We start from the raw sequence: 15,399 nt of genomic DNA, 5'->3' as shown, positions 1-15,399 counted from the left end.
TGTGACTGCTGACACTGTCAGTTGCTTTCTTTTTCCAGGGCTACGGGAGGGCAAATGAGTACAGTGGGAGCTGCAAAATTATCAGTCTGACAACTTGGGCTGCAGTTTCATTCCAGAGGGCTGTAGTTTGTCAAAGGGAAATTCCAGTCTGACAGAGCTAGGGAAGCCCAGGAGATTTAGCTGTTTGCCTCAACTGCAAGAGGTGGCTTGATAGTGTGGGGTAAGAGGAACTCAGGGTAGAGAAGGAGTATGGATAAAGGGGGAGGCCCAAAGGCTGGCTGTGGAGCAGAGCTGGAGGGAAGGTTGAGCAGAGGAGGTTCTCAATATTTACCTTGTAACTTGCAGTTGGTGGAGAGAAGCGGAGCCACTTTATGTCCTTCTGTCTTCACTCCCCAACCCCTACTTATTACATAGATTTAGATTTATAACAAAAGAAATACAAAATATACCTCAAAGCTTTTATATACTCTAGCTGTCTTTGATAGAAACTTTAGAATATAAGCATCCAACTAAAATAAGCAGCTTACCCACATGACAAAACATCTGTAACAAAATCTAAATGTTGACCCTCATCAAACTTTCTCCATAACAGCCCTAGTGAAGAGGTAGGCCTTGCTGGCTGCCTGGAAGGTCAACGCACCCAGGCTATTCCAAACCTAGGGTGGCAGTAGGTTCCAAAGCTGAGGGCCCTGTGCTCATTTACAGTAGTAATCAATCATGCACACCATCACAAATGTGCTTTGCAATTAGAAGTATTTTAATCTCTTTAAGAAGATAAAGTGGGTTTGAAAAATATGCTTACTTTGCTGTTCTCTGATTAGATTCATTGTGTGTGGTCTGCTCTGGTTAAATATTAATGAAATCTCATGATGCTGATTCAAATTGCTGATTATGAACAGAAAGATGAGCCAAATACCCTATTTGAATAATGTATAGTGAAATAAAATGTAAATTCTGAGGTTCCTTGTACTGTAAAGATGCTGATTTCTGGGGTACTGCAAATAAATGTCAACACAGTGTGATGGACTTTTTTTGCCATTTCTTCAAATGTATATGGGACTGCTAGTTTCCTAGAGAACTTCTGGCTGTTCATAGGAGCAGTGAAATCTTGTCATCCTTCAGAAACCATTTTATATTGATTCTTTCTGATAAATGATAGTCTGTGGCTGTTTGTTAAAGGGTTTAGTAGTTTTTCTTTACAGTGGCATACCAAAGTATTGCCTATTTTTAACTAAGCTTTTATAATAATAATAATAATGGCAAAGCTTTAAAAAGGAACATGCGGCTTGTGCAGCTCTCATAGAATCTTGCAAAATTTAGTGTTCTCCTGTCTTTCCACTTGGTCACAATGTTTTTGAAGTAACTGTACTGAACAGTGATGGAAAAGAAGTGCCATTGAAAATATGTCTTAAAAATAGCAATATAGCATAATAAAGAGACTTATTTTAAATTCTTACTTACCACCTTTCAGAAGTATACTGACTGTATACTACATATGTGATGCAATATATTGACAATTGTACTGAAAAGCCTTTGATGAGAGACCTTCCAGTGTCCCCCTGGAAACCAGGAAAGCTAGGTCTGAGGCATTTTAAAATCTAATTTGAGTAACTGACAAAGTCACTTGGGAACAGGTTTTGAACTGAAAGAGTATGCTCCAACTCCCTGAAGGAGGAGAAAGAGGGTTGTGTGAGACGAATTTGGGCTGCATATTAAACTTTGTGAGAGAGCAGAATTAGGGATTGTTTAAAGAAACATGTTCTGGAATAACTATATTGATTTAATCCCCAGTGTAGACACACTACACCAGGTGGGGGTGGCGGGGGTGGGGAATAAGCCTGGCAGTGGTATGAATTTGCCCTGGTATAAAGGTTTTGTGCTGGTGTAACTACATTGGTGCAAATCTTCCTGAACTTGACAGCCTTTGGAGCACAACTCCTCTTTGAGCTTACTCAAGACAAGGATGATCTGTGGGTTATCCTAAAACTGGCTAGGACTCTGCATCAAATCCTTGCTTTAAGTTTTAAAAAATGATTAGTAAGTATTTTAATTTTTCCCATACTGTGAATAAAAATGGCTTTGTTTGGCTTGCCTTTTATGAAAAGTCTGCTTACACTTTCTTATAGTATTTCCATTTCCTGTTTTGCTTTAATCAGTGTATAATTCACTCATAGGTCTAAAGCAGGAGTTCTCTCAACAGATTTTTTTGGTGGCCTCCCAGTGTGGCTACTAACTCTTGATGGTGGCCACTCTGACAGTTTTTCCTAAAATTCTTTAATTAACTTCAGGAAAAACAAATAAATATGCACATGTACACGTCCAAATCATTGAAATTTCTTTATGTAGGGTTTTTTGCAGACTCAATAATACAAAAAATATGCACTTGTCTCTCTACTTTACTGGACCCAAACTGATTAGAAACAAATAAGGTGCTTTGCATGTTCTTATGTTTTGTTGTTGTTTCTTTTGCTTTTTTGGTTGCTTGCTAGCCAGTAAGTCTGTTTCTGTGAAAAATGATATTTGTATGTTTGTTAATATCACTTTTCACAGCAGTAGACTTGCTAGCTGGCTGGAAGGCAGTATAAAATGATATGAACAAACATACAAATGTCACTTTTCACAACAGACTTAATTTGTCTCCTGGCTTGCCGGGGCTGAGTAAGCCATGGATGGGAAGGTGGGTAGGGAGGCAGCAGAGGCTGGGGCGACAGATGTGGAGCTGGGGAGGCAGCAAAGGCCACGGGCGATGGGGGCTGATGGAGAAGGGTGGAGGGAGGCAGCAGGGGCCAGGAGCGATTGCGGGTGGGGGTGAGCCCAGGGCTGGCACCTGCCACTGCATGGCTGGGCCCGAAGCCCGGTGGCCTGAGCCCAGGCCCGGTGCCCACTGCCACACAGCTGGGGGACGGAGCGTGTGGACGAAGCCTGGGGCCAGAGGACACAGCAGAGGCCAGGGGCAATTGGGGGGTGAGGGAATGTGAGCCCAGGGCTGGCAGTTGCTGCCACGTGGCTGGAGGTTGGAGCACGATCCTGAGGCCCCACGGCTGGAGCCCCAAACTTGCGGCCATGGGATGGAGCCCGACGCCATGCAGCCAAAGCCTAGGGCCAGAACCTGCCACTCCAGGACTGAAGCCTGAGTCCCACTCCTCCCGGGAAGGTGGGGAACTCATACTGGCTGCCTGCTCTTCTGGCATTTGTGGCTCCAGAAGGGGGCAGGTCCCAATCCCTGCTGGCAGATTGCCACTGCTTTGCGCCTCCCCCTTCCCCCCAATCACCACCCAGGAGATTTGAGAAACGCTGCCCTACAGTGTTAGAAATGGTAAGCCTCTCTTAATCCCCCAACCATGCTACTGTAAACATATATAGTAGAGGGATCAGGAAGACCAGATTGTCTAGTGGCCAGAGCAGGGGAGTAGTGTTCAGAATTCTAGGTTTCATTCCCGGTTCTGTCATTCACTTGCTGTGTGACTTGGGGCAAATCATTTCACCTCCCTGTTCCCGTTTCTTCATCATGTAAAATGGTGATAACTGTTTTTCTCTCCGTAATCTTCTGTGGTAAATAACTAGTAAAGAGTCTTGAAATTCTCCAGTGAAAAGAATACCTTGCACTTAGAGCTCTTTCATTGTTATGTGCACGTTTCCACGCAAACACGCCTGTTGGTTTTAACTGTCCATTTTGTAGTAGGTGGGGGGGGGAAGAGACTTTCTTGGAAATTGAGAGTGACGTATTCTTGCTTTCTCCTGTGTAGCCTTCTGGATTTGTGCTGGAAATGGCCCAACTTGATTATCATACACATTGTAAGGAGAGTGATCACTTTAGATAAGCTATTACCAGCAGAAGAGTGGGGTGGGGGGAGAGAAAACCTTTTGTCGTGGTAAACACCCATTTTTTCATGGTTTGTATGTATAAGAACATCTTCTGTATTTTCCACAGTATGCATCCGATGAAGTGAGCTATAGCTCACGAAAGCTTATGCTCAAATAAATTGGTTAGTCTCTAAGGTGTCACAAGTCCTCCTTTTCTTTTTGCGAATACAGACTAACACGGCTGTTACTCTGAAACTTGTTAAAACATGTTCACTTTTGCATTTTAGTTTTTGCAAACAGTACCCTTTGGCCTTTATATGTTCATGCTATGATGGCTGAAGTCTCCAGAGTATAGTTGTTAAATAAATAGCTTTAGAGAGCCTTTGTTACTGTACGGAATAATGTAGTGTATGATCAGCATTGGTTATGCAAAATGGCAGTTGTCACCTTTATTGAAAATGTATTTTAACTGTAAAGATCTCCAGCCAAAAAATGTTAGGTTTAATAAAACTAATTTTTAAATCACTCCTGTCAGTATGAAGATGAAGAAGCTGCCGAGGAATTTAAAATTGCCAGCTTCGTAGACATGGTTCGAGATTGTAGTCGAATCGGCATTCCTTACAGCTCCCAAGGTGGGTTAATACTGTATTACTTCACTGTTTTGGTGAATTCTTTGATCATTATTTGTCAGAATAGAAGTATGACATTATAACAAAAATAAGTTAAAATACCTCTGGAAGCTCCTTTTTATTGTAAGTGAGGCTGGTAATACATTAAAATGACATGGATAAATTATTACTTTATATTCGGTTTGGATTTCTTAGAATCTGAACCTTAATTTATTGAGGTTTTTATTTTCTCTTCAGAGAAAACAGTGTGTGTGCACTCTGCATAGTGAACGCTCATAGCCTGAGGCAAAGACCTAATTTGCATGCTGGGAAAAGTGTTTGGCCAAGTACAGAAGTTCTCTGTTCTGACGGGGGCTGCAGATAAATACACTTTTGTATAAGGAAAGAATAAACTTTTTTTATTCAAGCTTCCTTTTTTAGAACAGAAGAAACTGGACTGCATGATTTCCTGTATGATCTGTTGCCAGACTTGCGCGCTGAACATTTTAATTTTATATTCCTTCATAAATGTGTTCAGGAATGGAAACAGGATACACTATGTGGTGCAAAAATACTGAAATGCACTTGCTCTGTAATGGTTGACTTTTTTTTAAAAAAAGAGCAATATACTGTTCCAGAAAAATCTTTGAGCTATGCATTTACCGTAAGTCTGGCTTTCTGTTGACAGCTGGAAACCGTTGTTGATAGTTATGGTTGCGTTCCATATTCACCTCTAACTCTCCTTTATTTTGGTGCTCATAACTCAATTTCTTTTGTATGAACATTTTTCTTGCTTGCTCTTGACAAAAGGTGAAATTTATTTCACCCCGCACTCCCCCACATGCTATAAAAACTCCATGGCCCAACAACTACTTTTCTGCACATAAAAGCCAGGGCTGGTGTTGGGGGGTAGCAAGCAGGGCAATTGCCTGGGGCCCCATCCCACAGGAGGGCCCACAAAGCTAAGTTGCTCAGGCTTCGGCTTGAGCCCCACATGGCAGGGTTCAAGGCCCTGGGCTTCAGCCCTGCACAGCGGTGCTTCAGCTTTCTGCCATGGTCCCCAGAGAGTCTAACATTGGCTCTGCTTGGTGGACCCCCTGAAATTTGCTCACGGCCCTCCAGGTGGCCCTGGACCCCTAATTGAGAACCGCTGACTTACGTTTCTGGTTTCCTTTGCTTATTTACACTTTGCTTCATAGGCCTAAAATTCTACAAAAACATTTCAATGTGAATATTCCTATTAAGTTGCGTGGGACTGCTCATGAGTGTAAAGTTAGCCATCTGCTGAAGTGTTTTGTGAGACTCGGACCTCAGTCTTTTTCATAAATTGTAAAGGACATACAGCATAGTCTAACTAGTGTTGTGGGAAAAAAACATTAAACATTCTGGAAATTCTGTAATACTGAATATTGTTTCTCAACTTTACCAGGTTAACTTTACCAGGTTAACTTTTTCATGCAATTAATTTTTAGTCCACCTTCCCTCCAACCCCCCAAAAGTATATTGGAATATTTTCCAAAAGTAGAATACTGATGTACATAAACTATTTTGCTTCTTAATTACATATACAGTCTATATTGTCGATCTTACAGCTAGTTCTGTATTCTTCCTTTTGCATCGAAGATCAACAGATTGTTTTCTTTGGCTTTCAGTTGAACTCTGCTTTTTTGTAACAAGCACAGTGAAATATTTAAACTACAATAAAAGCTGTGTTATCCGGCCCTGTACCAACTGGAAAGCTCTATAAACCAGCATTTCTAATCTTCATAGAAAGTCTGGTTTATAGTCCGGTAGATGCAGGGCCAGCACGCTCCCTACCTGGCTCCACATGGCTCCCCGGAAGCGGCGACATGTCCCTGCTGCTCCTAGAGATTTAGTGTGTGGGAGGAGTTGCGGGGTTGGGGCGCGGGAGGGGGTGCAGGCTCTGGGATGGAGTTTGGGGCAGGGGGTTGGGGTGCGGAATGGGGCTTGGGGTGCCGGATCCGGGGGGCACTCACCTCTGGCAGCTCCCCACAAGTGGCGACCTGTCCTGTCTGCTCCTAGGCAGAGGCGCGGCAGGTGGCTCTGTGAGCTGCCTACGCCCACAGGCGCTGCCTCCTGCAGCTCCCATTGGCTGTGGTTCCCAGCCAAGGGAAGCTGTGGAGTGCAAACTCCCTCCCTTTTAGTTAACTGACATTTTTCACTGACAGACACCCCCCATTCCTCCAACAAGCCAGATGAAAAAGCTTTTGTTGAGTATATATAGAAAGAAATATTAGACCCTCAGAATAACTTTGGCACATAATAAGAAAGGTGAGATATATTAAACTGATGCTTTATTGTAGTAATTTAACTTTTTTTGTGAAATATTTGATTCCTGTAGGTCATCTACAGATATTTGATATGTTCATTGTAGAAAAGTGGCCGGTAGTGCAGGCCTTTGCACTGGAGGGGATCGGTGGCGATGGCTTCTTTACCATGAAATACGAGGTATGTACTAAGCAAGTACTTCAGTTTGTTATTGTTAAGGCTAAGCTTTTGTCACGGATATTTTTAGTAAAAGTCAGGGACAGGTCTCGGGCAGAAAAGTACAATTAATGGAAGTTGTGATCTGTCCATGACTTTTACTAAAAATATCCCTGACAAAATGGGGATCTGTGGGTCCCCACACCCCTGAAGCGGGCAGCTACACAGGGACTAGGAACCGCCTGCAGTTCAAAGTTATCCTCATTAGAACATTTAAAAACATTTTTTATACTTAAAGTAGTTATTCTGTTCTTTTTCGAAAGCAACTCAGACTTTTAATCAATATTTCACAAACTATTTACAGATTAATAATCACATCTCTTAATATTTTGTGAGGTTTCAGAGTAACAGCTGTGTTAGTCTGTATCCGCAAAAAGAAAAGGAGTACTTGTGGCACCTTAGAGACTAACCAATTTATTTGAGCATAAACTTTCGTGAGCTACAGCTCACTTCATCAGATGTGATGATACAATGGTGGCACATGTTCACAATGCTATTATGCACAGAACTCGGTTAATGCACTTACCTGTAAATGACAAATTAATGGAAACCATGTCTTAGAAGGCAATCTGTTGCCATATTCAATGAAGAGAGCAATTGAAATGACTAGATTAAGCAGTCATATAAGAAACTTTCAGTGTTGTGTTTTGAAAAACTCTGAAATATTTCAAAATCTAGAAAGCATTTAAAGTGTCTCTTTGAATATTTTTGAATTATTATAGCTCCATATGTATGTTTACCTATGGAGGAAAACGTTTTAATCAGTGTTAGTGCCAGTTAACTTATAACTTGCTTTAGCTTGGTACTGTCTGCCTTTCTGACAATTCACTCATAATGAGGAGTTGCCTTTTCTGCAGTTCTAGCCATTTGGAATTGCTTTCTTGTATTGCTCTACCGTATTGACTCTCAATCTTTTTTTAAATCTTAACTGCAAATTTGTCTCTTCCCCCTTGGCTGTACTTGTTAATGTCTCTCTTCTCTGCTCTTAATTAACTCGATTATATTTAACTCTGAAAAAAGCCTTTTACGATACAGTTTGTATGAAAGAAGCACATAAGACCTAAATATCTGTTACATGCTATCACTTAATGTGAAGGAGATGAATCTTCTAGGTTGGGTTATCCAGAATTTTTAAATCTTATCCAGTCTTGAATCTGAAACACTTATACCATTGGTTGAGTGTTTCAGATTCATACAAACTGTTGAAGCAGGCTGGAGGTCAGACTTGCAAAACAGCTCGGCACCCAGCAGCTAATAAAGTGCTTGAGTGCTGCATAAATCTGTGCATGTCACACTACCTACAGTATTTTCACAGTAAAAAGATATATATTAAAATGTTTTGCAGTTAATGGATGTTAGCATGGATCTGTGGAAAACATACAGCAAAATGGATCCTGTTTCCCTGGAGGACTTGCTCTTTGAGGTAATGCAGCTGAAATTTTTTGAACTAACTCATGACCAGTCTTTGACAAAGTGTCCATTTACGTTGGTGTCTAACAAAAATACTGGTTTGACTACATCAGCCAAAGTGTGGACTCCCCATACTATGAGGGTGTTGCAGTGTTTTCTTTGGAAGTTTTGTAACTTCCGTGGAATTAAAGACACTGTGTTCTTTACCTTATCAAGCCTATAGAGAGAATTCCCACAATAGCGTGAGTTGACTATATTCTTTGCAGGTCACAACACTATATTCTATGTATGTTCTTGACACCAATCCTTCAGTGCATATTAAAAGAATAGTGTGTGGCAGCAAAAACATTGTGTTACAAAAGAACAACAATTTTCTTATCATTATCCTAATTGATCCATATTGATTCATACCTACTTAATAGTTTAAAAACAGATCAACAGTGACACATAGTGGCCACAGGCAATTTTTATAATACATTTGTTTGCATTTCCCAGTGAACTTGTTTTCTAATGAGGTGGTCTGATTTTAAATGCCTAAAACAATTTGAAGTTGGTGGAATATATGCTTCTAGAATAGTAATGCCTTTGATAGTTAAAGTTTAGTTGACATAAACATCAATTTGAGAGGCTTAGTATTGCCTCTGCTAAATCCAATTTGCATGCAATTTGAGAGGGATTATGTATATATTTTTTAATTGTTCTGTCTAATCTTCTCCTGTTTTAATGCGGTTTACCTAAAACTGAAATTAGTCTCGGACTCTCAGGCAGTTGAAACACTTTTTTTTTTTGGTTGGTTGGTCTCGATGGTTATCTCCACAATCATAAATGTGGACAGGATACTCAGGATTAATTGTAGCTAAGTTTGTGTTTTATATGGAGTTTACAAGTTTACATTTGTGCATTTTTAGAAATTGGTGTGCTGTTAAAAATTACCATATTGGCAGTTTAATTATGTCATGCATAGAACAGAAACAGCAAACGTAGAGACATTAGTAATTTCCCTATGTTTCTCAGGCAGCATTCTCTACGACAATGAAGCCTGACCACTTGTAGGGTTGAGAGTGTACAGTAATTCTTACATACTCAGTTCTCGTCGTCTTGGTTTATTGTTGCTCTTGACACCAGAGTGTGAGGTATTAGCTGAGTTTTTGTTTTGTCATGTGGGTACCTCTCATTTAAAGGGTGTGTGGTTTGCTGGTTTGATGTTTGTGGTAGCACTTGGGGAATCCAGAGATCAGGGTTCCATTGTGCTAGACCCATGTAAAAACACAAGAAAGAGATGATCCGTGGCCCAAAGTGCTTAAAATCTCATTAACCAAGTAGTTGGACTGAGACAATCTCACTTCACATGTTATTAGACACACACCCACACCCCCGCATTTCAAACTCTTGTTGTGAGGCTGCTGATTCTTTTTTAATATATAGAAGATGCAGGGTGGGATTTTCAGAAGTGCTCGGACTTTGCCTGACTCTGCTTCCATTGAAGTCAATAGTGAAAATTCAGCTGACTTCAGTGGGAGCAGAGTTTGGTCCACATGGTGAGTTTTTGGAAATTCCTGCCTCTGTTTCTTTTAACTCTAAGAAAACTTTGATGCAAGAAGTCTGACAACTCTGCTTGGTATTAAAACAATGAATTATGACGTAAAGCATGTGGCATACCCTCTTGTCCTGAATAAATTAATGAAAGTACTTCTCAATTATGCTATTTTAGAAAGCTAAAATACCTTATGTGAAAACTTTTGGTCTTGCCCATTCTTGCTGAACAGAGGTTTTCTTGCAGCTTATGGCTTCAATGTGTAGAATTCAAGAATATCAGTCTGTAGTCATAAATAAACAATTTTGTTAAGACATTAAATGGCCACATTAAAGTGTGTGTAAGACTAAATGTTACTACTCTGTCTAATTTGTATGGTTTTCTATTGTTAGCACTGCATTAATGAAGCTGTAAGTGAATAGGCTGTATTGTCTTGTGCATAGCCTGTTGCTAAATTTATAATGTGGACATAAAAATATAATTTTGACTCATACCATTTTAAAAAAGAGCACACAGTCTAAACCTCCTCACTTCAATAATCCTTCCTCTCCCACCCACACCCATTCCCCCATATCTTCTAGGTTAATACCTAGGAAAACTATGGAAGCCATTCCACATAATACATATTGTGCAATAATTTTAGATCCCACACTAAACTTTGTTATAATTCTGATACACTATATACTCATCCCAAATAGCTGCTTCATCAGCATGGTAAAATTTTGTTTTTCCTCTATTCTTTTTCTGATGCTTTAATTTCATTCTTAACTCTCACTGCCTTAACTTGTAAAAAGTCCTGTTCATTTGTATGCTGATTCATTTCCGTTCTGTATCTGACACCTAGCATACTTGGTATACATATTTGCCGTCTCCAGCCATGTTGTTTAGGGATAGAGGGGTGAAGACACATGGGGCAGACTTTATCTTATAATATAATAATTTCTAGTTATAAGAAGCCACTTTTTCCCCTCCTTCTCTCCATGCATAGTTACTGTCTTTGTTTGATATTAAAAGTACAAATCTGTATTGAAGCAATGTACAGAATACATTTTTAAAATATATTAGGCAGTACTTCATTTTTGATCCTGTTCATTTTTATATGTTTGTCTCTTCAGTTTTTGAGTGAGTATCTCTTCAAATAGCTTTTACCCAGTAATCTGAAAACTCAGTTTGACATTCAGTTTGGCACTATAAGGAGGGTAGAAAGTTGGCTAAATTGTCGGGCTCAACGGGTAGTGATCAATGGCTCCATGTCTAGTTGGCAGCCGGTGTCAAGCGGAGTGCCCCAGGGGTCGGTCCTGGGGCCGGTTTTGTTCAATATCTTCATAAATGATCTGGAGGATGGTGTGGATTGCACTCTCAGCAAATTTGCGGATGATACTAAACTGGGAGGAGTGGTAGATACGCTGGAGGGCAGGGATAGGATACAGAGGGACCTAGACAAATTGGAGGATTGGGCCAAAAGAAATCTGATGAGGTTCAATAAGGATAAGTGCAGGGTCCTGCACTTAGGACGGAAGAACCCAATGCACAGCTACAGACTAGGGACTGAATGGCTCGGCAGCAGTTCTGCGGAAAAGGACCTCGGGGTGACAGTGGACGAGAAGCTGGATATGAGTCTGCAGTGTGCCCTTGTTGCCAAGAAGGCCAATGGCATTTTGGGATGTATAAGTAGGGGCATAGCGAGCAGATCAAGGGACGTGATCGTCCCCCTCTATTCGACATTGGGGAGGCCTCATCTGGAGTACTGTGTCCAGTTTTGGGCCCCACACTACAAGAAGGATGTGGATAAATTGGAGAGAGTCCAGCGAAGGGCAACAAAAATGATTAGGGGTCTGGAACACATGAGTTATGAGGAGAGGCTGAGGGAACTGGGATTGTTTAGTCTGCAGAAGAGAAGAATGAGGGGGGATTTGATAGCTGCTTTCAACTACCTGAGAGGTGGTTCCAGAGAGGATGGTTCTAGACTATTCTCAGTGGTAGAAGAGGACAGGACAAGGAGTAATGGTCTCAAGTTGCAGTGGGGGAGGTTTAGGTTGGATATTAGGAAAACCTTTTTCACTAGGAGGGTGGTGAAACACTGGAATGCGTTACCTAGGGAGGTGGTAGAATCTCCTTCCTTAGAAGTTTTTAAGGTCAGGCTTGACAAAGCCCTGGCTGGGATGATTTAATTGGGGATTGGTCCTGCTTTGAGCAGGGGGTTGGAGTAGATGACCTCCTGAGGTCCCTTCCAACCCTGATATTCTATGATTCTCAAAATAAATGGCTTAATTTTTAGACTGAAATTACGTATTGGATGGAAGATTATTTTTTCCAATGATAGTTGAATTTTCCAGTTTATATTAAGCTTTGAGTGACTAAACTAAATTTCAAGATCTAAAGTGGTCATAAAAGTGGTCTAAAGTGGTCATAAAACAAGATTTTATGTAATTGGACTGTTAACAAAAGTGGTGTAGCACAGTTGATTTCATCATTTAACATCTGTGATTTACTGCCCTGCTGACATGACATTAGCTGAACAGAACAACATGTATTGCTTCTTTCCCTCCTCAGGATTTAATGACTTTCGAACACCAATGGATCAGCTTTTTTGCTAATTTCGACACTGAAATTCCTTTCATCCTTGAGCTGTCAGAATCTCAGGCGGGAGAGGTATGTTTACTTGATTAAACCCTTTGAAATGCAAATGTCACTAATGCTGATTCATTATTACCACCTTGCCGTTATATTTCATAGGTTTTGTTTTCTTCTGTTCCCCTCTTTCTTTTTCATCTTTATGGTTATGAGCAAACTTGTCTGTTGCGGCGTGTAAGCTTATGAATATTCTTCTTTCCTAAATTATACAGTTCAGGCTATGATTCCTGTTGGTTTAACATGACAGTACAGTATAATACAAATGTTTCATCTGTGTAGAATGGCAATTTAACTTTTCAGCTAAACTCAGTGTTGAGTTTTGCACTGATAATGGACCTTATTTGTATGGCATGTCTGTCTAATAGATTCAAATTTATGTATGCATTTCATTTCAGTTTGGTGGTAGGAATTCATATAAAGCAACAAACAAGAAAAGCTGGGACTGCAAATTTCAGACCAGTTTTAACATAATCCACGATATGACTTAAGTGTGAAATATGGAGGTGCTGCTCATGCATTCCACCACTGTTACCTGTTACTGGTTCCAGTTGAGTTTAATAATCGTTTACATATCTTACATATTACATACATAATAATAAGTTTACATATCTTATGTAATCAAGATATGTGACTTCTTGTTCGTTTTTTTAAATGGTGTGTACTGTAGTTCATTTTTTAGTGCTTGTCTACACTATGGGTGCTGCAGTGGCCCGGCTCTGGTGCTGTAGCTATGCCACTCTAGTGCCATAGTGTAGATACTTCCTACAGCAACGGAACATGTGTTTTCATCATTGTAGGTAATGCACCTTCCCAAGCTGTGATAGCTAGATCTGCGGAAGCACTATTCTGTCAACCTAATCGCATTTAATTGGGGGTTAGGTTGTCATAGTTATGGTGCTCAGGGGTGTGAGTTTTTCACACCCTTGAGCAAGGTAGCTATGTTGATCTGTCAGCCAGGCCTTAGTGATAGCATTAGCATCTCTCATTTAAACCTGGCAGTCTTTCTGTGTTTCTTTTTACCGTTGGAGTAGCAAGGTTGTTGTTTTTTAATTTTTGTAGCCATTCAGAAGTTACTTCAGTCATGGAATGATTTCAAGCCATATAACAGACAACAGGTAATGTCATTTGTCTTATTCCTGTGAAGATGTATGTCATATATATCAATCAGTGTACTATATTTATATAATGTTACTTTGTATCTGATGCATTAAGACCTATTGTAATGTCATTTGGGACCATGAATACAACTTAACTCCATATCAATCCTAAATAGGATATGATATATTATCTTTAGCTATAAAATATATTTTTAGTAATACCACTTATGTACGGCCTCTTCTCCTGAAGGATCCCCAAACTCTTTGTAAATTGACAGGTTTCAGAGTAGCAGCCGTGTTAGTCTGTATCCGCAAAAAGAACGGGAGTACTTGTGGCACCTTAGAAACTAACAAAGTTATTTGAGCATAAGCTTTTGTGGGCTACAACCCACTTCATCGGCTGCATAGAATGGTAATATATACTAAGAAGATATAGACACACAGAGAACATGAAAAGGTGGAATAAGAGGCTTTATATATATATAAAAAATAGCTTCTTAATATATGTTCCATTCTATGCAGCCGATAAGGTGTAGCCCATGAAAATTTATGCTCAGATAAATTTGTTAGTCTCTAAGGTGCCACAAGTACTCCTGTTCTTTGTAAATTGTCATCCATGTGACTGTATTGTGTACAGAACAAGCATTCAGGTTTCTAATTACCCATTTTGACTATTCTGTGTTATTCAGGATCTTATACTTGATTCCTTACCATGCCACCTGAGCATCGTGTGTGCAGAATGGCCAAGTTAGAACATTTGGCCCCATATTTTCATAATAGTCCTAAAAAAAAAAAAAAAGTTTGAGTGACACATTTGTCAATCATTTACAAAACCCAAACACTTAAAAGCAAGGAAATAAGTAGATAAGAAAAATCCAAAACTTACACTAGCCACATAAGAATAATTTAAGGATAAAATAATGCTTATTTCATCCCAGCATGAAAGCATTAATTCTGACATAATTAATTCTGTCACAGCAATCTCTCTATATGACACTTAAGAAAAAGAAATATTATGGAAGTAGAAACTTATAAATGTGCAAATTAATGACACATACTGAACCTTACTTTACATGTAAAATCTAGATACCTGTCTAATAATATTTTGTACTTGTGACTGGGATCCCAGGGGAGCCAACTGTGGTCATTCAATTAGGGTGAACTGCAGAGAATGGAGCAGACAATCCCCAAAGCTGGTGGATATTCCAATACTTAGATTTGCCAAGCCAGCACAAAGCACCCTCTGTAATACCTCACTGGTTACCCAGAAGCCAACAACACAGTTCCCTTAAAGTAACCCAGCCTCAGGCCTCCACCCAGACACCCAAGTCAAATATGATGAGGATTACTGAAAATCTTATTGATCGTATAGAAAAGTTTTACACTTCCAAAGGATTACCACATTACCTCCCAGGTTAATGAATATTTCAGGTCTTACCCAAATACACGCTTACATCCAATTCTTATTAACTAAACTAAAATTTATTAAAAAAGAAAAGAGAGAGTATGTTGGTTAAAAGATCAGTGTACGTACAGACTTGAGTACAATTCTTGAGATTCAGATTCACAGCAGAGATGGTGAGCTTTGTAGTTGCAAAGAGTTTTTTCAGAAATAGTTTATAGGTTACAGTCCAATGTTTATATTCAGGGTAGTCCGGTCAGGACTGGGATCTCAGTCCTTATGGCTTAGGCTTTCCCTACATGAAGCCTCAAGCAGATCTGAGATAAAAAGGATTGGGACCCCAGGGTCTTTTATACCATTTTCTAGCAGCCACTTGACCATACAGTCCTGGGTGAACAATGTTTT

General features: G+C 39.9%; 1 protein-coding gene across 6 annotated transcripts in view; it reads left to right on the top strand.

The window, feature by feature from the left end:
* Nucleotides 1–15,399, top strand: part of DNAAF9 (dynein axonemal assembly factor 9) — a 134,761-nt gene that overhangs the window by 37,889 nt on the left and 81,473 nt on the right. For all 6 annotated transcript variants that reach the window (XR_012158784.1, XM_073342971.1, XM_073342970.1 and 3 more), the window contains 5 exons: nucleotides 4,340–4,436; nucleotides 6,775–6,881; nucleotides 8,263–8,340; nucleotides 12,415–12,513; nucleotides 13,555–13,610. Coding sequence is in view for 5 of the 6 variants with exons in the window: in XM_073342971.1 (XP_073199072.1) it covers nucleotides 4,340–4,436; nucleotides 6,775–6,881; nucleotides 8,263–8,340; nucleotides 12,415–12,513; nucleotides 13,555–13,610 (437 nt within the window). In the remaining variant the exon portion in view is untranslated. The remainder of the gene's footprint in view (nucleotides 1–4,339; nucleotides 4,437–6,774; nucleotides 6,882–8,262; nucleotides 8,341–12,414; nucleotides 12,514–13,554; nucleotides 13,611–15,399) is intronic.

Source organism: Lepidochelys kempii, chromosome 4, assembly GCF_965140265.1.
Source record: "Lepidochelys kempii isolate rLepKem1 chromosome 4, rLepKem1.hap2, whole genome shotgun sequence".
Classification (NCBI taxonomy): domain Eukaryota; kingdom Metazoa; phylum Chordata; order Testudines; family Cheloniidae; genus Lepidochelys; species Lepidochelys kempii.
The sequence above is the reverse complement of the archived record's forward strand: the minus strand, read 5'-3'. Positions and strand labels throughout refer to the sequence as shown.